Source organism: Neohortaea acidophila, assembly GCF_010093505.1.
Source record: "Neohortaea acidophila strain CBS 113389 unplaced genomic scaffold BDY17scaffold_3, whole genome shotgun sequence".
In the NCBI taxonomy this organism is placed as follows: domain Eukaryota; kingdom Fungi; phylum Ascomycota; class Dothideomycetes; order Mycosphaerellales; family Teratosphaeriaceae; genus Neohortaea; species Neohortaea acidophila.
In genome coordinates, this window is record NW_022985512.1 from 676,148 (window position 1) to 697,233 (window position 21,086).

At 56.2% G+C, this 21,086-nt stretch overlaps 10 protein-coding genes across 10 annotated transcripts; 4 read left to right on the plus strand and 6 right to left on the minus strand.

Annotated features, from left to right (window-relative positions):
* Positions 1 to 79: 79 nt before the first annotated feature.
* Positions 80 to 2,540, plus strand: BDY17DRAFT_322018 (uncharacterized protein; the record flags this gene model as incomplete). The annotated part of the gene is made up of 2 exons (XM_033736738.1): positions 80 to 2,302; positions 2,361 to 2,540. The coding sequence occupies 2 exons, from the start codon at positions 80 to 82 to the stop codon at positions 2,538 to 2,540; spliced, it is 2,403 nt and encodes an 800-aa protein (XP_033591719.1).
* A 967-nt stretch (positions 2,541 to 3,507) lies between these two features.
* Positions 3,508 to 5,038, plus strand: BDY17DRAFT_248069 (AFG1-like ATPase-domain-containing protein; the record flags this gene model as incomplete). Its single annotated transcript, XM_033730876.1, has 2 exons — positions 3,508 to 4,879; positions 4,947 to 5,038. 2 exons carry the CDS (start codon positions 3,508 to 3,510, stop codon positions 5,036 to 5,038), a joined length of 1,464 nt encoding a protein of 487 aa, XP_033591720.1.
* Positions 5,039 to 5,325: 287 nt separating this feature from the next.
* Positions 5,326 to 8,673, minus strand: BDY17DRAFT_308599 (uncharacterized protein; the record flags this gene model as incomplete). Its single annotated transcript, XM_033735228.1, has 1 exon — positions 5,326 to 8,673. The coding sequence occupies one exon, from the start codon at positions 8,671 to 8,673 to the stop codon at positions 5,326 to 5,328; it is 3,348 nt and encodes a 1,115-aa protein (XP_033591721.1).
* Positions 8,674 to 9,049: 376 nt separating this feature from the next.
* On the plus strand, positions 9,050 to 10,257 carry BDY17DRAFT_293026 (uncharacterized protein). Its single transcript, XM_033732928.1, has 2 exons — positions 9,050 to 9,300; positions 9,368 to 10,257. Exons 1-2 carry the CDS (start codon positions 9,149 to 9,151, stop codon positions 10,161 to 10,163), a joined length of 948 nt encoding a protein of 315 aa, XP_033591722.1. The 5' UTR covers positions 9,050 to 9,148; the 3' UTR covers positions 10,164 to 10,257.
* Positions 10,258 to 11,581, minus strand: BDY17DRAFT_262839 (uncharacterized protein). The gene is made up of 2 exons (XM_033731866.1): positions 11,181 to 11,581; positions 10,258 to 11,120 (listed from the first exon to the last, which is right to left on the minus strand). Exons 1-2 carry the CDS (start codon positions 11,315 to 11,317, stop codon positions 10,430 to 10,432), a joined length of 828 nt encoding a protein of 275 aa, XP_033591723.1. The 5' UTR covers positions 11,318 to 11,581; the 3' UTR covers positions 10,258 to 10,429.
* A 142-nt stretch (positions 11,582 to 11,723) lies between these two features.
* BDY17DRAFT_308602 (uncharacterized protein) lies at positions 11,724 to 14,081 on the minus strand (the record flags this gene model as incomplete). Its single annotated transcript, XM_033735229.1, has 1 exon — positions 11,724 to 14,081. One exon carries the CDS (start codon positions 14,079 to 14,081, stop codon positions 11,724 to 11,726), a length of 2,358 nt encoding a protein of 785 aa, XP_033591724.1.
* Positions 14,082 to 14,315: 234 nt separating this feature from the next.
* Positions 14,316 to 15,609, minus strand: BDY17DRAFT_97994 (uncharacterized protein). Its single transcript, XM_033738901.1, has one exon. It carries the CDS (start codon positions 15,497 to 15,499, stop codon positions 14,549 to 14,551), a length of 951 nt encoding a protein of 316 aa, XP_033591725.1. The 5' UTR covers positions 15,500 to 15,609; the 3' UTR covers positions 14,316 to 14,548.
* Positions 15,610 to 15,718: 109 nt separating this feature from the next.
* On the minus strand, positions 15,719 to 16,864 carry BDY17DRAFT_315662 (WD40-repeat-containing domain protein; the record flags this gene model as incomplete). Its single annotated transcript, XM_033735927.1, has 1 exon — positions 15,719 to 16,864. One exon carries the CDS (start codon positions 16,862 to 16,864, stop codon positions 15,719 to 15,721), a length of 1,146 nt encoding a protein of 381 aa, XP_033591726.1.
* Positions 16,865 to 17,122: 258 nt separating this feature from the next.
* On the plus strand, positions 17,123 to 18,604 carry BDY17DRAFT_247277 (UDP-N-acetylglucosamine:dolichyl phosphate N-acetylglucosamine-1-phosphate transferase-like protein; the record flags this gene model as incomplete). The annotated part of the gene is given in 3 exon segments (XM_033730803.1): positions 17,123 to 17,352; positions 17,404 to 17,614; positions 17,633 to 18,604. The coding sequence occupies 3 exon segments, from the start codon at positions 17,123 to 17,125 to the stop codon at positions 18,602 to 18,604; spliced, it is 1,413 nt and encodes a 470-aa protein (XP_033591727.1).
* A 70-nt stretch (positions 18,605 to 18,674) lies between these two features.
* Positions 18,675 to 20,983, minus strand: BDY17DRAFT_322027 (amidase signature domain-containing protein; the record flags this gene model as incomplete). The annotated part of the gene is made up of 6 exons (XM_033736739.1): positions 18,675 to 19,208; positions 19,273 to 20,128; positions 20,186 to 20,326; positions 20,380 to 20,404; positions 20,455 to 20,911; positions 20,975 to 20,983. 6 exons carry the CDS (start codon positions 20,981 to 20,983, stop codon positions 18,675 to 18,677), a joined length of 2,022 nt encoding a protein of 673 aa, XP_033591728.1.
* Positions 20,984 to 21,086: the final 103 nt, after the last annotated feature.

The window sequence follows — 21,086 nt, forward strand, 5'->3', positions numbered from 1 at the left end:
CCTCACACCGAAGCGGCGGATGGAGGAGGCTCAGCTGGCGCTCTAGCCTTCGCCCTTCGTTGCCTCCACACCCCCCAGCATGGGCCAGGGCTCTTCACTGCCCGAGAGGCGCGCAGATGGCCCTGCACGACCCGGCAGAAGAGCGGCGGGTGTCTTTCGCCGTTCCACATATGGCCCCTCCGCCGATGAGAGTCAGCAGGACGGGCTGTTGAGTGGGCCGCAGCATGCACGACACACCACCTCTCGCTCCTCAAGCATCCACCGCCTATCACAGCTCTTTCACGCAGATGCCGCATCACTGCTCCAAGATCGAGGCGACACCTCCCACACCGCCCAACACTCTCGGAGCTCGGCGATGCTTCACCGCACCCGTTCCACTATGCGCGACTTCCTCTCGCGAAGAGAGCGCGGACACCTGCGCTCCGGCGACTCCACGTCAGCTCCCACCACCTTTCTGCAGCATCGGACATCCTACCTTCGAGCTGGCATGGACAGCCATCACGACGCCGACTACCCCCCTCCCCGACTCCCCTCCATCGATCTGACCTCGACCTTCGACAACGACGCCTTCACTCCTCTCGAAGAACAGGCTCCCACCGTCCCTCGCTCTTCCTCCTCTCATCGCCGCCCTAACCTCCGTCTGAACGCTCTCCGCCCCGAACGACCCTTTCGACATTTCCCCACCTTGCGCAGGAGAAGACATTCGCCGGATATTCGCAGGATTAGTGGTGCGGAGGATCAAGCTGCTATGCTGAGTCGTTTGCTATCAGTCGCTGCTGCTGCCACAGCCGCAACCCTCATGGGTGATGACCACCATGCGCTACAAGAAGCTCGATCACTTACCGGCTCCACGGGAGTTGGAGATATTGGGGCAAGTGGAGAGGATGGAAGCTTTGATGGCTTTCTCAGAGCCTTGCAGAACGGTCGAATAGCTTCTGCTCTACGAGGAGGCGGCGACTCGGACACAGACGCATCGGGGGGCTCACAAGGTCCTTTGAACTTCTTCCGCATGTTCCGATTTGCGTCCAGTCCTGCACAGAGCGGTTCGACAAGCAACGAGCCGAGCGTGGAAGCAGCGGAGGATGGTAATGGTGGAGATGGCCGAATGATTCCCATCATCATCGTCGGCATCCGCTCCATCACCCCAGATGCCAACGGCTCGGGGTCAAGCTCCGGGCAAGACTTACCCCCATTCATTGATGCGCTGGGTAGTTTTCCCTCGCCTTTGCCAGCCCATGCGCTTGGTGCACATGGCCATGACAGCATCGATTCAATCCTCCGACCGCCTCAAAATGGGACGAGCTTCCGCCATCGACGAAGAGCGAGCCTGGGCGGCTTCGGAATGAGTCGCAATCAGTGGAACGACCGAATGGACGAACAGCGAGATCACAGATCGCCAGACCGGCGGCGTGAGCGACCGTGGAGTGTGGCAAGCTCATCGTCGGCTTTGGAACCGCGTCCACCGCCTGCAACTCCCGCCAGCCCAAGCCCGGAGCTGAGCCGGATATCCAGCCGCAACCCCACGCCAGGCAACTCGCGGCCCGCATCGTTTGTCGGAACGCGGTCCAGCGATCTTGGGGACTCGAGGCGAAATAGCATTTTGCACCGCGCACCCGCCGGCAGTCCGCTTTCCAGCCACACGGAAGAGACGGGCTCTTTGCACTCCACTCACTCCAGCACCAACCTTCTCCCCACCCACCCTGATGCTTTCTCCTTCAACTCACGTCGCAGATCCGACACCGCGCCGAACATCCACTACCCGCGCTTCGCCTCTGGGCACTCTCGTCGCCATGGTGTGGTGGAGCCGTTGGGCGATCTGCCCTCACTCTCTCGCTCGAGTACCTCGAATTCTACCGACCAGTCAGGCAACGGACGGAGAAACAGCAGCAACGACAGCCGCAGCTGGATCATCTACGTTCTTGGTGGCTCCTACCCCGAAAATCATCCCATCCTCACAACACCCAGCCTGTTCACCGACAACCCGACCTACGAAGATATGATGCTCCTTTCCGCCTTGTTGGGCCCAGCGAAAGCCCCTGTGGCGACAGAGGAAGAAGTGGAAAGCGCTGGCGGCCTCTACAACATTGAGGTGACGCACGTGCAGGGCGGTGACGCGGCGAAGACTGCTGCGCTGGTTGCCGTTGCGGTCGAGACTGACGAGAAAGAAGACGCGGACAGAGAGCGCGTTGAGCTCGAAGCTGCGCAGAGATGTCTGGTGTGTCTCGGGGATTTCGAGACTAAAGACGTCGTGCGGAAGCTGGTGAAGTGCAACCATCTCTTCCATCAGGAGTGCATTGACCAGGTACGTTGCACAGCTCCAAGATCCACTTGATTCGATTAACTAACAGGGATTTTCACAGTGGCTAACGCAAGAGCGCAACTCATGTCCCTTGTGTCGAGGCCAGGGCGTTCATGAGAAGGAGAAGGCGGACGATACCCCCTCGCAAACCGCTGGCGAGGCGGACGCAAACGCCGCGACCCCCGCCACGAGCAACGAGGCTATAGCCACCGCTGCTACCGAAGTCGAACAGGCGTCATAGCACGGAGCTGCTTGTTCATCCTTTCATACTTGATCACGCTACGGAGTTTTCCACAATTCATGTCTCATGCGGGCGACACGGCACGGTTATGCATAGGATGAATGGGACTGGGCCGGACTTGGAGGCCGGCAAAACGAGCGAGCGAGTGTGGTTCACGAGGTTTACGACTCTCATTATCTTTAGCTATTGCTTGCCCCTCCCTTCTCACACTTCTTTTCATCTTCTCGCAGAACGGAGGAGGGTTTCGGGTTGCACTGTAAATTCGCCGAGACTACCTTCATCCGGGCTGCAATGGCTATGAAGTAGTAAGGGAGGGGGGTGGCAAGCATGTGGTCTTGTCATGCATTACTTCACTGGTATTTCGGACTGGAAGCAAGCGCGGGTTCGCATAGCGTCGAGTCGTTTGCTTTTGGTATGTATATGTTGGTGGCCATTGGAGTTGGTGTTTTTTCTTTGTCACTACACGCTTGCATGGACACACCCACCCAGCACGTGCAGTCTCGTGCCATCGCGGCCGCTTTCGGGGATACCGAGGTAGCGCCTCAGGCCTGACGTCGCAACCTCACTTCAACCCCCAGCTTCGAGCTCCGCGTCTCCCATTCCACGCTCCTTACCACCATTCACTCCACGCGACACACGGCCCTACGATATCCATACAAACTAGAGATATATTCATACACTCCTGACCATGCGATAGCACCCGCTCCACGCGTCTCCTGCGCTCCTCACTCCGCCTGCCCCGCATCCAACGTGCACAAGCATGGCCTCGCCCGAGGCCGTTCGAGCTCTCCGCAATATCCTGCAGATTGCTTCTCGCTCCGCGCGATCGCAGCAGCAGCGACGCGCCTTGTGCACAGCGTGTCTTTCCCAGCGAGCCCTTCCCACCACGAGTCGAGCGCCGCGAAATGCGCGCCCCGCCTTCAGACCGCCAGTCGCGGCGCGAAGGGAAGGGGTGGTAAGAAGGGGAATGGCGACGCTGGCGGACTTTCGGAAAGAAGAGTATGACCAAAAAGGCCCGATCGCCGAGTACGATGCTCGCGTGCAGTCCGGCAAGTTGAGGAACGACGAGCACCAGCGCAATCTCGTGCAGGCGCTTCAGGATTTGCATAACATGCTGGAGTCGTACAACCCGCCGCGAGTGGAGTATCCGACCATTGAATCACTGCAGCCGAAGAAGAAGAAGAGTTTCTTTGGCTCCATCTTCGGCGGGGGCGGCCAGATCTACGCGAAAATGAACATCTCCCCGGACCTGCCGAAAGGGCTGTACATGTATGGCGATGTGGGCAGCGGCAAGACGATGCTCATGGACTTGTTCTACGACACCTTGCCCACCAACATCAAGCACGCGACGCGCATCCATTTCCACAACTTCATGCAGGACGTGCACAAGTCCCTGCACCAAATGAAGGCCAAGCACGGCAGCGACATCGACGCCATCCCCTTCGTCGCAGCGGACATAGCCGAGCAAGCATCCGTCCTCTGCTTCGACGAGTTCCAATGCACCGACGTCGCCGACGCCATGATCCTCCGCCGCCTGATCGAAAGCCTCATGTCGCACGGCACGGTGCTCGTGACGACCAGCAACCGCCACCCGAAAGACCTCTACAAAAACGGCATCCAGCGCGAGTCCTTCGTCCCCTGCATCAACCTGCTGCAGGAAAAGCTGCGCATCCTCAACCTCGACTCCACCACCGACTACCGCAAAATCCCCCGCCCGCCGTCAGGCGTCTACCACCACCCGCTCGACTCCGGCGCGAACCGGCACGCAGAGCACTGGTTCCGCTTCCTCGGCGACCCAGAGCACGACCCACCGCACCGCACCAGCCTCCGCGTCTGGGGCCGCGACGTCGACGTCCCCAAAGCAAGCGGCAAAGCGGCTTGGTTCTCGTTCGACGAGCTGATGGGCCGCGCCACCGGAGCGGCAGACTACATCGAGCTGGCGCGCAGCTTCGAGGCTTTCGTCATCACCGGCGTGCCGGGCATGAACTACCGCTCGCGCGACCTGGCGCGCCGCTTCATCACCTTTATCGACGCCGTGTACGAGGCGCGCGGCAAGCTCGTCCTCACGACCGCCGTGCCGCTGTCGCAGCTCTTCATGTCGCGCGAAGAGCTCGACAAGACGCTCGATTTCGCGGCCAAGGCGGGGAATAAAGCTGCGAGCGAGGCGAAGGACTCCGGCGCCGATGTCAGCGATGCCATGCGCAATATGATGGACGATCTGGGCATGAATATGGATGTGATGAAGAACAGCAGCATTTTCAGCGGGGACGAGGAGGCGTTTGCTTTTGCGCGCGCGTTGAGTCGCTTGAGTGAGATGGGGAGTCAGGAGTGGGTGGAGCGTGAGTTTTTTCCCCTTATTCTTTCCTTTCGTGATGATGAATGTTATGCTGATGATTGTGTATACAGGCGGGATGGGCCTCGAGAAGTCAGGCGGCAAGAAGGAAGCCGAAGACTGGCAGAAAGTGCGGTCGAATTATCACCAGGACAGCTACGGCTAGTCCGGAGGATCCATTTGGTTTGTGAATGCTGCATTGAGCTTTGAGCAGACCTCCACCTCACCCCATTGCATAGCGTGAATATTTGGAAAAGAAGATTAGAGACGAGACAATCGATCGGAATCGATTGATGCATGTATCCTGCCGACCGACAAAGAGGAGACTAAAGAACTGAGAGGCGTCATGTCAGATATCCATCCGTCCCATCACTCGTGAAACCCATCCAGTTCAGAATACCCAGACTCCTTCAAAAATGCAGATTCAAAAAGCCCTCACATCCCCTCCATCATTCAGTTCCCCTTCCGTCTCTCCATCTCCGCAGCGCGTCGCACCCACTCATCCCGATCCGCACTCTCCCTCGCCTTCTCCGCCGCCGCACCAACAACATACATCACCGTCGCCGCGCCGGCCCCGACGCCCAAAATCCACCTCACCGAGCTCCTCTCCCCGCGCTTCCTGCCTGCCCGCTCGCCCTTAGCCCGTTCTTCAGCGCGCTGCTGCAGCTGCTGGAGCCGCTTCTGGTACGGGTTTCCGGTGTTCCAGCGCCGGCGGGCGCCGGTGAAGTGTTGTTCGATCCGGCGGACGCGGGGATAGTGGCGCCATTCGAGGTCCGGGTCTTCGAAGATGCCGTCGTCTACGGCTGGGTTAGGCGTGACTTGCGAAGTTGCGGAGGTGGGTGTTGGTTGATCGGTGCTGTTGAATAGCCCGTGATCTTCCATTCCAATGCTGCTCGCCTCCGGGGCAACAGCTCCAGCAGCAGCAGCTTCAGCTTCAGCCTGCACCTTCCTGAAAACCAACAAGTCCTTCGTGCCGAAAATCACCTGATACCCGCTCTTCTGCAAATCGGCAAAGTACGGCACGAACCTGGCCGGCTGGTAGAGTTGCGACAGCGCCTGCGGGATGCTGATCGGGGACTCGGAAGTGGTGAAGGTGGAAGTGGTATCGGCTGTCGTCATGATGTCGTTGCCGGAGTCGTAGGCGAGCACTTTGTAAAGTGGGGGTTGTTGCCATTGGATTGTTCTTGTGTTTGTCGATGATGTGGGGGTGGTGGGTTCTTCGGGAATTGGCGCGGTTCCTGAGTTAGATAGCTCCGTTGGGATGAGTTTCGGCAGCGAGTCGTTGACGATCTTTGCGTTGCTGGACTCTTTGATGCCCATGTCGAAGGGAGTTCGCTGCGCTTCGTAGAACTCTTTCTCTTTGAGAGCAATTTCGTTCTCCACGCTCGACTTCGGGCCGTTGTAGGGCGCCTCCTTTTCGTACCTTGCCAGAGCCTCGCCAAGATCCACGTCTGACTCCACCTCCACTACCTGCCTTTGCTTCTTCTCAGGAGCAGGAGCACACAGAGCAGGCTTCTTTTGCTCGATCAGTGGCTGCCGATGCTTGTCGTCAATTCTTCCATAAGCCTTCTCATAGATCTCCTTCACCTCTTTGACCAATCTCTGATCTTTAGCCTTCTGCTCTGCCCTCTCCAGCTCCTTCTGCTTCCTCTTCTGCTTAGCCTCATCCATCAACTTCGCCACTTTGCTCTCCGACGCTACCGATGGCGTATCTCCAACAGCCTTCTGCGCCTTCCCAAGCTCCTGTTCTAGGAAGCGCACGCGCTCCAGGTGCTTTTCAGCGTGCACAGTGCTCTGTTTGTACGCAATATCCAGTTCCTCTTTCAAAGTGCGCAGCTTGTGCGAGTAGCGCGTCTCGTATTGTTGCATCTTCAATTTCTGCTCGGCAACTTCTGCCTCAAGGATCTTGTTGGCTTTCTCCAGCTTGGCTCTTCGGTCGGCAGCTGCGGATACTTCTTCGGACTCTTGCTCTACTAGCGCTTCCTGGGCTTCGTACGCTGTCTTGCGGGCTTGCATGTCCTCCGCCCATCTCATGGGAGGTGTGGAAGGATATGGTCGTTTCGAGGCAGTTCTACGCACGCGATCGGCTTGCAACAGCTCCGCCTGCTGTTCCCAGCCTCTCGGAACGCCCTTGAAAGCACCAAAGGACTCGGTGGATTCGTGCGCGGCCGAGTCATCCAAGTCCAGAGCCTGAGGCAAGTCCTTCGACTGCATGCGATCGAGTGAGGACTGGAGTCCGACCGCCTTGACCGTCGAAGCAGCAGCAGGCTTAGTTTGCTCCGCATCAATCTCAACGCCCAGCTTCTCAACCCGAGCCGTGACCTCTTTAATCCTCTCGTCCAATTTCATCAGCTCCTTCTTCTGCCGCTCAATGTGAAAGAGGCCCTTCTCGTCTCTGGCCAGTTTCTCTTTCTTCTTCTTCAGAGTCTCGAGCTCCTTGTCGAGCATCACACCCATCTCGGCTTGATCCCATTGTGAGGGCGGATTCTTTTCCACGTGCATGCCGCTGAGCTTGGACTTGAGGCCATTGCTGATGGTTTCGAGGTCGGCAGCCCGGCCCTCCAATCCCGTTGCTGGAGAAGGCTGCTGCTTTGTCTTCCGCATGGAGGCACGGACATCATCGGCAGTGAGGTTGTCCACGTCTTTGTCTTTGGATGGTTCCTTCTCCGGCAGCTTGGCCAAAGCGGATGGCTTGGCCACACCTGGAGCAAGTGCCGTGCTCTTGAGTGGACCGAGAGAGGTGACGGTGGATCTGCCGAATGCAACGGGGCTGCCAGGATATGGATGAAACTGCGGAGGTGGAATGGGAATGGATTTACGCACTTCAGAGGATTGCTGGACGGGAATCTTGGTGGGTTCGGACTTGGTAGTCTTGACATTGCCTTCATCCTTTTGAACGGGAACAGCGTTGCTGTGGGATGTCGGTAGTTCGACTGATTTCAGTGCTTCCGATTTGGGCGCCTCGACTTGCACCATCCGATTGGAAATGGGATCGTACTCGTAGCGCCTCGTCTGTCTGGAGACAGAGTCCCACTCTACCCGCTTAGTCTTGTTCGTCCACGAGTCCCAAGAAGTGGAAGAAGCGTATGAGTAAGAGTTGGCCGGTGTCTTCTCCGTCGGAGCAGGAGGGGCGGAAGTTGTCGGACCTGCTGCTGTCTTGGGCTCCTTCGGCTTAGCCTTGTCCGCTGTCTCGTTTTTGACGATTTTGACGGCCTCTGCTTGGTCGGCGGTGGCTTTGGGCACTTCCTTCTTCGGCCAGCCCTGCAAACCCATCTCTTCTCTCATCCAACTCGGGACGAGCGGGCCCCAGAAGGGCTCGAAACGCTTCCCAAAGATGGCCTCATAAGGATCCTTGTCAAGTCGTTTCCTCATCGCCGCCAGCTTATCCCGCCACTCCTTCTCACGCTGACTCAACTCAAATCCCTTCTCTTCCACGCTTATGTCCTTAGTCTTCCTCTTCTCCTCTTCGCCATCGAGAGACCAGGTCCGTCTCTTGCCGCTTCCATCCCAATGACTAGCGCAGCGGACGAGGCGCGGGGTGAAGAAGGGCTGGTAGTCGACGTCCCAGTCGAACTTGCCGCGGCGGCGGAGGCTCTTGAGCAGTTTGGCGCGAGTCTTGATGGTGCGGACGCGGTTGTAGCGGTGGTAGGCGGGGTCGAGGTGGGATGACCAATCGTGCCGACGCCAGGACCAGAAGCCTCGAGTGTGGAGGAGGGATGGAGTGGATACTTTCAGTGCGAGGGTGATGGTTGGGATGGCTCGAGAGACAACAGCACCCTGCCGGAGTTGCGGTGGAAGCATGTTGACGGCTTGCTAGGAGGGGCAGGCTATGCAAGAGTCATGGGGGGAGGGGTACAAGGTCCAAGGCCTCGTCAACCGCAGCCGCCCGCAGTTCGATGGGATGGAATGGTAGATGATGATGATTGATGGAGGGGATGTAAGGGAGATGAAGCGAGCTCACTGCAGAGCCGAACCTCCGTCCAGCTGCTGCGGAGTCTCGGTGTGCGAGCTGCTCTCCATCCCCGCTCCAGTCCCTCTCGGAGATATAACGCGTACAGTCAGCAATCGCCTCACCGCGCTAAGCCCCGCGTCCGATAAGGCAAGCTCGACGCGCCAGCAGTCACATGTCGGGCTCAGGGTCCACTGGGCTAAACCCCTTTCAACCTCTTTCTGGCATCTTCCTTTGATCATTCATCAGGCTGCGCAGTGCCTACGCAATCCCTTCACCACCCTCCCGCCTTTCGTATAAAACAGAGAGGCAAATGCCGTTCCCAGCATGGCAACCCCCAACCCTCCCAAACCCGGCGACAGCAGCGCAAGCTACAGCAAAATGTCGGTCGGCGATGTCGAAGCCATAGGCGCGCACTGCCAAATGCCCTTCTGTCACCAGCTCGACTTCCTCCCCTTCCGTTGCGAAAGTTGTAAAGGGTGTGTAAGTATCGAAATGCCTTGCTGATCAAGCCTCACCTAGCTGACATCCCTTTCCTCCCAATAGTAAATTCTGCCTCGACCACCGAACAGAAACCGCGCACCAATGCTCCAACGCCGGCGCATGGGCAGCGCGCCAACGCGCCCAACTCCCTTCCTCCTCCCTCCCCACCAAACCTAGACGCACCATCCTCACCCACGAACAACAATGCTCCGAGCCCAGCTGCAAAACCCTCATCAACACCCCGCTCGTCACCGGCATCACCTGCGAAAAATGCCGCCGCTCCTACTGCCTCAAACACCGCTTCGGATACGAGCACGACTGCGACAAGCTCACGCCGCCCGGGCCGCGAGCAGCCGCGACAGAAAAGGCGACGGCGGCGTTTGAGAAGTTCAAAGCGTGGGGCGTGGCGAAGAAGGCTGCTATCCCCGCGCCACCGAGTATGCCGCAGAGCAAGGCGAAGCAAACTTCTGCCGCGCAACTGCAGTCGCTGTCCACTCTCAAGCGCACGGCGAAAGGAGACGACAAGGTGCCGGTGGAGAAGAGAGTGTACGTGTTTGTCGAAACGGCTTCAGATTCGGTGACTTCCAAGATCCCCAAGGGCAATTTCTTCTACAGCGCGGAATGGAGTGTAGGCCGCGTGCTAGACTTGGCGGCCAAGAGCCTGCACGTGGAGAATGTGAATAATCGGAGTGAGAGCGAGGAGGAGAAGCTGCGCGTGTTCCACGTCGAGGGCGGGAGGCTTCTGGAGTTTGGCGAGAAGCTAGGCCAGAGGGTGAAGAATGGGCAGACGATTGTGCTGCTGAGAGGGGTAGGGCCTAGTATGGCGAGCACTCCTGAGAAGACGGTGGGAAGTGGATGAGTCGACCGACGGGCAGCGAACGGTCCACGGGCCGACGACTGATGAATGGTCATGAGGGAAAGAGTGAAGATGCATGTAGAATCACTATGATACAACCGTTCTCTAATCATACACTGTGCGCAAGTTCCTAACGCCCCCAATTGCACTGAGCCTCCATCTATATGCGAGTATCCGCTAGCACTCATACCTCATGAAGTACACGATATGCATCTTTCCCCTTTGGCCCCGTACTCTCCAATACGCCACGATCAAAGACGACCGCCCACTCACTTCTCCAAAGGCTCCATCAACTTCCTCCTCAAATTGTTATTCACCACCCCACCAATTCCAAACGCAGGCACAATCCTCGCCATCCGCGCAAGCGTGCTCTTCCCCCAGTCCGCTCCCACCTTGCTCAACCGCTCCCTCAACGTCGTGCCCCCATTGCGATTATACAAATCCAGTCCCATCAAATGCAGCGGCGTGCTCACCGTCTGCATAGCCGCCGGAATCAAAAACTGCGCCGCCGACGCCCTCGTCATGTACTTTTCCGCAAAATCATCAGAAATGGGCAACCGCGGCGCCACGACGGAGGGCAAATTGAAACTCGCAAAAATGGTAAGGGCATCGCGCGTCATGAACAGCGCGTAGGAGGCCGGCGGGATCGGGCGCGCGGACACGGTGCCGAACATTTTGGTAAACTGGCTGTCCTTCACCAGGCTGAGGGAGAGGTTTGTCGCGGAGGTGGCGGTGAATTTGGAGATGCCGGAGGTGGTGGCGCTCGCGGCGCGGTTCTTGGTCGTCGATTTGAAGGTGTCGACGGTGTTGGCGCTGGTGTAGGTGCCGCCGTAGACGCAGAGGATGATGAGGAAGGCGCGCGAGGAGAGGAAGCGGTGCGGGCGGAAGAGGAGCTGCGTTACGCTTGCTTTGATGGATTCGGCCATGGGCCGCTTGCCGGAGGCGTTTTCTATGATGCATCTGTATGGTGAGATGGGTTAGCTGGGATTGCGGAGTGCTGCCATAGGGGAGAGCGCGTACTTGTCTACGACGGTGATTAGGGGAGCCACGAGGCCGCCCGCTGCTGCTGCACACGCCACATCGACGCCCAGTCTTTTGGAGAGGTTGTGTGTATTCCATTTCTTCTGTTGGCCTTTGCCTCCCAGATCTGCGGCCATTGTGGCGTGCTCATGCGCCTCCTCCTCTTTTCTTCCGCGGACTTCGGTGATAAGCTCAACGAGTGCTCTGCATTGGCTTTGTTCGAGAGAGGAGCCGGGGACGCGATAGATAGATCTACCGTGTACAATCAGACATGGTGAAGACGGCGTATATATCCAATGAGTAGAATACGAGTCAGAGTGGGCGCGTCAATGAGTCGCCGATGTTGCATGAGCGGGTGAGATCTGGTAAAGGCGGCATGACGAGATGTGCAGCTTCGAAGGAGGTGACGTCGGGATGCAGCCCGCAAGCTGCAAGCCAGCCACTCGCACAGCCTTCTTCGGCTACTTCAACCACTTCATCTCATGGCATCGCATCTCTCGTACTCAATGATGTGTATTGCATGTCCTATTGGAGAGATGAGTGTCAAACAATCCAACACTCATCCGTCTTCTTCAACACCACGCAATTCCCATGCTTCCTCGGCACAAGCCTCGACAGCGTCGGGTGCAGAAAGACATAAGTAAGCACGAGATTGTTCCTCAACCACCACGTCTCGCGCACCATACTAGTCACAAAACTCCGCCATTCATCCGAGTACTCCCCTTCCTTCTTGAGCCCCCTTCTCTCCCACTCGCGCCGCAGCGGATCAAAGCAGTCCTCGTGATGGCCCTCATTGCATCGAATGACTAATTCATCCAACTCCCAAAAGAACTCCTCGTACTCTCGTTGCAGCGCATCTTCGCCCTGTTCGAAGAAGTTGGGTCCGTCGATGAGGATGACGATGCGCGTTGGTGTGGCGGCAGTCGGGACGCCACGCCGTTTGGCCACGGCAGTGAGGAGGGACATGAAGCACCACAGCAGTGAGTAGGCGTTGTCCAGGTCGACGTTGACAAAGTACTCGCTCCTCAGGTCCAGCTTGCAGAGGGAGAAGTGTCGCAGCAATTGCACGCTGAGACTGCGAAGCATGTCGCACACGGATCCTACAAGCACCGTCGAAGCGTCCATGCTAGCATGTCGGCCGGCGATGTAGCTCAATATGTACACATCCTTGTGATCCTTCTTCGCAGCCCGCTGGATCCCTCGATGCAGCCATGCAAGCACGCCAGTAATCATGGAAACCGGCTCACCAACATACAACGAATCGTTCCCATTGATCACCACCCCGCGAGACTTCTTCGGATCTTTGAAGGCCTGGTGGAAATCGGCGTCATTCCAAAGGAGCTCGAAAGTGCCCTTTCCCGCCGGGAAGCGCTCACACAGTTCCAGATCATCGTACGCAATGTCGACGTAGTCCTTGTCGGACTCCAGGTATTTTCTCAACTTGTTCTGATCTACCGGGTGCATCTTTTCGTCCGGCGTCCATGCCAGCGGCATTCTGATTGCCGTCAGCCCTCTTTTGGGGTACTCCATGCCTGGCGGGAGGATGAACGCGGGAGGCGGGTGGGAAATCAAAGGATAGTCAAGTTTGGTTCTTGTGACGCCTGGAGGAGGAGGAGGCCTCAATTCTCGATTAGCTTCCTCGTATATAGCGTTCAGAACTCGATGCTCGCTTGGCTCGGATGGCTGGCTGTCCGCAGCGGGCTGTGCTACAGGTTTCTTAGACAGCGCGGAAGCGTTGTGCGCCCCTCGAAGTACTAGAGTATTCGATGGTGCGGTCGAGACTGGCGTCTTTGCTTTCGATGGCGTTGCTTGTGGTCGAAGTACAAGAGTATTCGATGGGGCTGATGCGTTTGGTGCATTGGATTTCGATGCTGCTGTCTGGGAGGATGACTGAACAGATGACGGTGCTTTCGACGTAGACTTCCTAGTTGGCGATCCCGTGGATGGCTTTGCTTTCGGAAGCGATCCCTCAGACGAAGACGGCCTGGACGAAGAGGGCCTGACCAGACTTCCCTGAGATGAAGTCGCTCGAGGTGGAGTTCCTTTGTATGAAAGCTGCCTTCTTGAAGATGGCCGAGGTTGTGCTACCTTGGACGATGACGGCTTGGGTGAAGTCAGCTTGGATGAAGCAGACTTGGATGTAGGCACCGTCGGTGCAGACAACGCCGGCATAGACGAAGTCGCTTCCGGCGAATCTGCACGATACAGCTCAATAATGCGCGAGATCTCTGACCCGGCGGACGAAGAGGGCCGCGCATGTACATTCTTCGCATCCTCGACTCTGTCGATCGCATCCGGCGGCAACGGCTCGAGATAAGTCAACTGATCCTTCTCGAACCTCGAACTCTTCTTCCTCTGCTTCATCTGCGCCTTGGTCTCGGGCAGTGGTGTGTTTGACGAAAAGATATCCTCCACGACCACCTGGCTGTGCACAGTCGGCAAATCAGGCTCACTCGCCAGCGGTCCAGCTTCCACTCGCCAATGGTAACCAGTTCGAGTCCACGTCCGACGTCTAGGCAGAGCTGGCTTCGGCTCCTTTGGCTTGGATCGTAGTTCTGAACTACTCTTCGACGGTCGTAGTCTGAGCAAGCTGCCCCCTATTCGCGACATTGGAACTCCCACATTCCGAGCGTATGTGGTCTCGAAATCAGGGGACTTCCAGAAGACAGCAGCTGGGGTGGGATCATCTGACAATGCTGGACGGCCTGGTTTCGAGGGTGGACTTTTCGCGTGTTTCAGTGGTGGCTTGGGTGGTGTGGTTGGATCTGGTACTGGTATTCTGGGGCTGCCTGTGCCGAGAGACGTTGATTCCAACACTGGGGAGCTGATTTGAATCTCGCTCTGAGGCTGTGTAGGCTTCTTGTCTGACTTGTTGGGTTTGGGTTTCTTCCAGAAGGACATGTTGACGTTGGTACCGTTGAGGAAGGCTGAGAGGTGAGGTATCGGAGTACTCGATGCCTTCGACCAATGATGAACGGTGTGATCGAAAAGTAGCCAGGATGGCTGATAACCGTTCAATGCGGGAGAAATGCTGTTTATACACCACTTTATAGGAGAAGTTCGATGTATATATGAGGCAGTGACTGAACCCAATATCCGTGCTTGGTGTTACCCCTGACACGCAGTCAATGATTGCATGTGGAAAGTCGCCGCTCAGTCGCACCTGACGAGCCATCAGTATGGAGTGTCCCGCGTGAAGTGCAGCTGAACCAGGGTGAGATTCCGCGGTCCTCTGCTGAAGTCGTTTCGCAAGGGCAGCAAGGATGTGAAACACTCCATGCGGTGCACCGCCGCCTCCGCAGGATTCTTCCTGGCCATGTGAGCGTCTAATGATGTGTTTGTCGGAGAGCGGTCCGATTCTGGACACATCAAGCTGTATCAGATGAGTCGTCGAGGGTAGATGAAGAACCTGAAGGCGATTCTGGGTCTGTGAAGTAAGTAACAATACATCGATCGGGAAGCGGCGCGGCCTTGGATATGCCGGGATGCATCAAGATATACTTGAAGACGATCCCGGCACGGAGCATTGCCGACCTCTGGTCTGTCCCACGATTGATGCTGGTGACAATGCCGTGCAAGATACCGACGAAACGATTCCACTTTTGTATATTTTCGTTTCGTTCCAAGAAGTGAATTCCATCCACGACGACGGTGACATGATGAGGGGAGCTGTTCTCGCTGCCGATTTTCATCGCTATAGACTCCACGAGTTGTTGAAAAAGCCAGAGCAGGATTTCAAAGCCTTCACTCCACAGTTCCCTGATATGGTTGTCGTTGTTGAAGTCAAGGTCGAGTTGGAGGTTATTTTCCCGCAAAAGCTGGACGCACAGAGATCGCAGAATAATCCTTGCGTCGCCCACCACAGCTGGATCTGCGTCGGTGGCAGCGTAAGTGCCAACGGTCACGACTGCGATGGTGCAATCCTTGAACTCGTCAAAGATTTTGTGTAGCGCGCCTGTTGTTGCAAACGTCATGCGGAAATGGTCAACGCCACTGGCGTCCTCGATGTCCGCATTTAGGACGAGTCCGCCAGAGACAGATGTTCGCGTGCAGAGTTTGGTATGCGCTGCAAGCTTGACTAATTCGTTAACGACCGACTTGATAGACTCGCAGTCCCTGTAGACGGCCCATGAATCGCTCAGGGTATTCGTTGCGACTAGATCGAGGTCAGGACCATTTTGTTCGAGTGCTCTGATCACTTCGACGTGTCGTGCCGCGCGGAGAGACGCCAAGTCCCGATCTGCCCACTCATCATCGCGGCATTCGTGGTCCGCCATCATCTCGCAGAGAACAGTGGTAGATGGAGCACGAGCTGCCATGAGATTTGCTGGGTTTCAGCCTGCGAAAGCCGGCAACGTTCCGCGTGCGGAATGGCGTGATGTCCTCAGTGAAGGCGTCTCCCAGTCTCTGGCGATTGTGATCGTGGGCAGAATTTAATGAGCGCAAGAAGTCTTCCACGCAGTTTGCTGTTTTGTTCACACACGCAGGTCGTCATCTGTGTCTCCTGTGCTTGCACCCCCGCATGGTGCGACATGAAATCAGGAATCCTTGGTTGCATCAATTTCCGCAGCATCCAGCCATTTGCCGTCCACGGCTCTTTTCCACAGTTGCACGGTACCGTTGTCTCCAGAGGTGAAGACGATATCGGTGACTTGTGACCACCCGACTCGCCATGGGACCCCTTCATGCGCTTCCAGGGTAGCAATTAGCTTCGATTCCTGCTTGACTGTCCCGGCTGCTACCAAGTTGTCATCTCTTCGTCCTCGATTGCTGTTGGCCAGTCCTGCGCCTATGCCAGACCTGACTGGTCGGGTGGAATGGCCATTGACTTGGCTGGAGTCTCCGTTGCTGATCTGAGATTGGATGGACGTAGATAAAGAACTAGCGCCCGGAGTGTGCAACTCGTACACGCGGATGTAACCATCTTTACTGGCTGTGGCGATAAGGTCGAATCCTCGCATACTGCCATCCGCCCAAGCGACATCCCGGACGAGGCCCGTAGCACCTTCGAGTGTGGCAGCAGTGTACAACCGGCGCTCCCTGTCAGTGCGGAAGACTCTCACCTCGTCGCCAATGGCGACTGCTAGACTGAGAGATTTTCGGTCCAATCCAGCGAGCACGGCAGGCCAAGCTGGGAGTCGCTCCTTGTGCCAGCTCAGTCTGAAAGCCGTCTCCTCAGTCCGAGGTGGCGTCTTGCATAACTGTTCAGCCCAGAAGATGCGCCACACCGACAAATCGTCGTAGTCCTCCGGTTCAAGGATGGTGAGATAGCCATCACGAGTGGCGAGCGCCAAGAACGTTTCAGTGCCGATGTTCTTGAAATCCAGGCTCATATACGGCACACCGGTATCTGACGGCCGCTCGAAGATCTTTTTGAATCGTCGGCCGGAGCCGATTGCTTCATTCACATCTTCCTGCCAGACACGCACGAAGCCATCTTCGCCAATGGTACCGAGATGCTCGCCGACGAACGGGCCGTTCCACTTTACATCGATGACCTCTGCATCATGCGCTGTCCAGGTATCCGTTACGGTCCACGCGCCAGATTCATCATTGCGAGTCCAGACTCTAAGTCGATGGTCGGATGAAGCTGTCACGACTCGATTGCCGTAGAGGTTGTAGTCGAATGCGAGAATGAGATCCTGGTGGCCGTGGGACAGCCTGTGAAACCCAGGCAGAGCCATGTCGAAGGCATGTAGCAGAGTGGGTGTTATATCGTAGAAGTCATTTTCCGCGAGCAACAGTTCGTGGCCGTCGCGATGTTTCTGATCAAAGCGCATTCGTTGGAGGTGTAACGTCGACATTGGCTGCGGCTCTGCGGGAGGCTGGAAATTAAGCTCGGCGCCATTGGAGTCTAAAACCTTCGGCCAGTTGTTCTCCTTCAACTTCACTCTTACATTGCTACATTCCCGGCGCAGTGATTTGCTGCAATTCCGCTCGAAATGCAGGATCTGACGACCTCGGAGGTCTATTCGCTGGGGATTGTCTCTGCTGTCTGTTTAGCGATCTTGTTCAACGCATTTCAGAGCAATGGAGAGCCGCTATATGCATCCCTGGCCATCGGTGGACTGGCGTTTTCGTTTTCCTACGCTCTGATACAATGGACTGGCGATGTATTTGTGAGGAGAGGCTACAAAGGCCGCGATTTGTCCAAGAAGACTCGGCCGGAAATGTGAGATGACTTTTTCTCGCTTATACATACGTTGGACTAACAATGTGATAGACCTGAGGCTATGGGTCTTGTATCTGCTCTTGTCTACCTCCTAGCCATCGTCAGCTTCCTACCTTTTGCGTTCAAGAGGGACATTGTCGCAGTCACATCTGGAGGTGGTAATAAGGATCTGAGACTTGACATTGAAGACATTGAGAATGGTCGATTCCTGCATCGCTTCCCCTTGGAGAAGGTCGGGCATCTTCACGCAGCCCTTCATAACGTTCGCTGATTTTTAAAGCTCGCCTCCTATGGTTTTGCATACGGAACACTGGCCTCCATCACCATTCTCGGCATTCTGGACGATTCGTTCGATATGCGATGGAGGCACAAGTTCTTCATTCCCGCTTTTGCAGCCTTGCCCATGCTCGCCCTCTACTTTGTCGATTTCGGCGTCACGCATGTGGTAGTACCGCTCCCCCTACGGCCGTACTTCGGTGAACTCGTCGACCTCGGCATCCTCTACTACCTCTACATGGCGGCAATCTCGATCTTCTGTCCCAACAGCATCAACATCCTCGCTGGAATCAACGGCCTCGAAGTCGGGCAGTCTTTGGTGATCGCATGTCTAATCATCCTGAATGATTCGCTGTACCTCCTCCCAACGGTTCAGCAACCCCATCCAGCAGCGGACTCGCATCTTTTCAGCATCTATTTGCTCCTGCCATTCGTTGGTGTTTCGTTGGCCCTTTTCCGACACAACTGGTACCCTTCAAAAGTTTTTGTCGGCGACACATACTGCTACTTTGCCGGCATGCTCTTTGCAGTCGTCGGTATCCTTGGCCACTTCAGCAAGACGCTGCTGCTACTCTTCATCCCGCAGATTTTCAACTTCGTCTATTCCGCGCCGCAGCTGTTTGGTCTCGTCCCGTGCCCGCGACATCGCCTGCCACGATTCAATGCGAGAACAGGCTTGATGGAACCCTCGGTCGCAACCTTCTCGGAAGAGAAACCTTTGATTCCCATCGTTGGCCAAGTCTTGAAGCTACTCCACGCCTTCAAGCTACTCCGCATCGTTCAAGACGAACAAGGCCGGGTCGTCGAAAGCACCAATTTCACCATCATCAATCTCTGGCTGGTGTGGAGAGGGCGTCTGAGAGAGGACAGACTTGCAACGGAGCTTTTGGTCATGCAGACGGTCGTTGGACTGGTGGGGCTCTGGATCCGGCATAAGCTTGCTCTTCTCATGTTTACCGTAGACAATAGATTCTGAGGTGGAGCCAACATCTCTTGATGGCAATGGCTTCGGCTCAGGAGCAGATCGCTTGGCTTGATAATAGAATTCAATCGTTCTGCGGGATCGTTATGAGCTCGCCGATAACATGGCCTTCAGTGCGTGTAAGCACAATAACGTTCACGTTGCCCACGACTGATCCGACACCACCATACAGTGGCTTTGCGGGCTCGAAGGGTACGAAGTCCGTTTCGATCGACCAGCTCGAGTCGGAAACTCCAACCTCAACTCCCTTCCCATCGACGTAAGCTTCGACCTGTACTGATGATGCTCTGGCATTCTCCAGTCCGCCGTCAATCCGAATCCGCGATACACCAATCTTTTTCGCAGAATGTACAATAATCCGAGGGAGGTCGGAGGAGGCCGGTTGGCGATCGACAGGGTTGCTGGGGGCAAGTGTATCTGAAGGGAGCGGAGGCACGACAGGAGGCTCAATTCGATGCTGTGTCTGCTTCTCGAAGGCGTAGGCGTACTTAAGGAGGTCGACATCTTGGCCATGCTTCGCGGCGAAAGTGAGGTTCAGTGGCATTTTGGATTCCTTCAGAATGCCCATGCAGACTGATACCGTGGGAACGCCCATGTGCTGCACAATAAGTGATCAGCATGTGATCCAATCACGCCTAGACATAGGGGGGTTAGATACTCACCCGAAGCGCACGATTCCCGTTACTGTACTTGACACCATTTTGCAACGCAAGCTTGGCGCTCTCATCATTGTGCTCAAGATCTGCTTTGCCAACATCACCGTTCGCCGGAAAGGCGACAACACTAATGCCCAATTCGTCCATCCAGTCCTCAAAATCGCGTTTCCGCTGGGCCTCCAAAGCAGGAAGGGCTGCCTCAATGCCATCGATCTCCCAGATCGACTTGCCATTCCGCTTACGTGCGATCTCGACCAGTCCGGGATAGTTCATGAAGTTCTTGTGTTCCATGTATCGATCGGGAACGTACTCTGTCGGCCTGGGAAACATCTGGTAGCCGTCTAAGCTGGCCAGATCGGGATAGTTTGGGTCGCCGTTTGATTTCAAAAAGTCGTCCCACAGGTATGCTACGAGTTCACCACGCTCTTTGCCATTCCACCCGGGTTGGAAGCCTTGGACGTTGTTCGTTTCGCCGGTGATTGAGTCGTCTTCGTAGTTTGTCACGAGCGGGAAGTCTGTCTCGATGACTGTCGCGCCCAAGGCCTCGAGATCTTTCTTCGCTTGACGATATAGCTCGATGACATCTGGCGATACTGTTGTTGGTTTTGCTTTGGAGTCGTGGCCGCCGATGTACATCTTGGGCACGGCGACACGCAGACCCGAGAAAACAGCGTCGCTTCCCTCAATGGCTTTGAGAAAGTTGTCGGGCCGCGCTACATCGGTGAGTCTGACATGTGTCTGTTCACGCCAAAAGTCACCGTCACCTCTGGAGTCTTTGCGCGTGAGCACGTCCAGTATTGCGGCCATGTCGGAGACAGTGCGAGTGTGAGGCACTACAACATCGCATGTGGGATACAACGGCCTGTAAAAGCGAGGATCAGCCTCAACAGACACGTACTTTCCGTTGATGCAGGCTTACCAGATCCCTCGAGGTGAGATCATGTTTCGGGAAGGCGTGTAAGCCACCAGAGCGTTGTTGGACGCCGGTGAGCGCCCCGAGCTGACCGTCTCTGAGCCCAGACCAAAGGCAGCGAAACTGGCTGCTGTTGAAGTTCCAGACCTAAGAGGTTTATGTCAGAACGTGGAGGCACGACGCTATATGATCGATCTCACCCGTTGGAAGAACCAGATGAGAAGGCTATACAGTGTTAGCCAAGTAAGCCTGGAACATCAGACTCATGAACCTACCTGCAGTCAGATAATCCAAATTATACGGACTCTCCGCCCGCCCATGCAAACCCCTATGCATCCCCGAAGCCATGAAGGGAGGCGTATTCGTCCTCCCAATACACACCGCGCCCGCCTTGCGCAGCTGCTCAGTGACAAACGAGTCCTCATTAGCCACCAGGTCCTTGACAGCAGGCGATCCAGTAGCACAAGTCATGCCAGCATACTTCATGCTATCCTTGATCGTGTACGGAATGCCATCGAGCGGGCCCAGAGCCTTCCCGGCTCGACGTCGGGCATCGCTGGCGGCTGCTTCCTCGAAGATGTCGGGGTTGAGGATTGGAATTGAGTTTAGGCATGGGCCTCGACAGTCGTAGGTGAAGATTCGTAGGAGATATTTCGTTACTAGTTCCACGGAAGTGGTTGAGCCGGTGGATAGAGCGGTTTGGAGCTCGTCGATGCTGGCTCCGACGATGTTCTGTTGTCAGGTGTCAGATGTCAGACATCTGGCAGGATCTGCAAAGACAGCACCGTTCCTTACCAAAGCCATGCTTGCGTCGTCCAGTGACCGCTCTAGATTGTTGCATTCGCGCACGATCGACGATTTGATAGGACAAATGCGGGATACAGTATGCGCGTGGTCCTACAGTAGG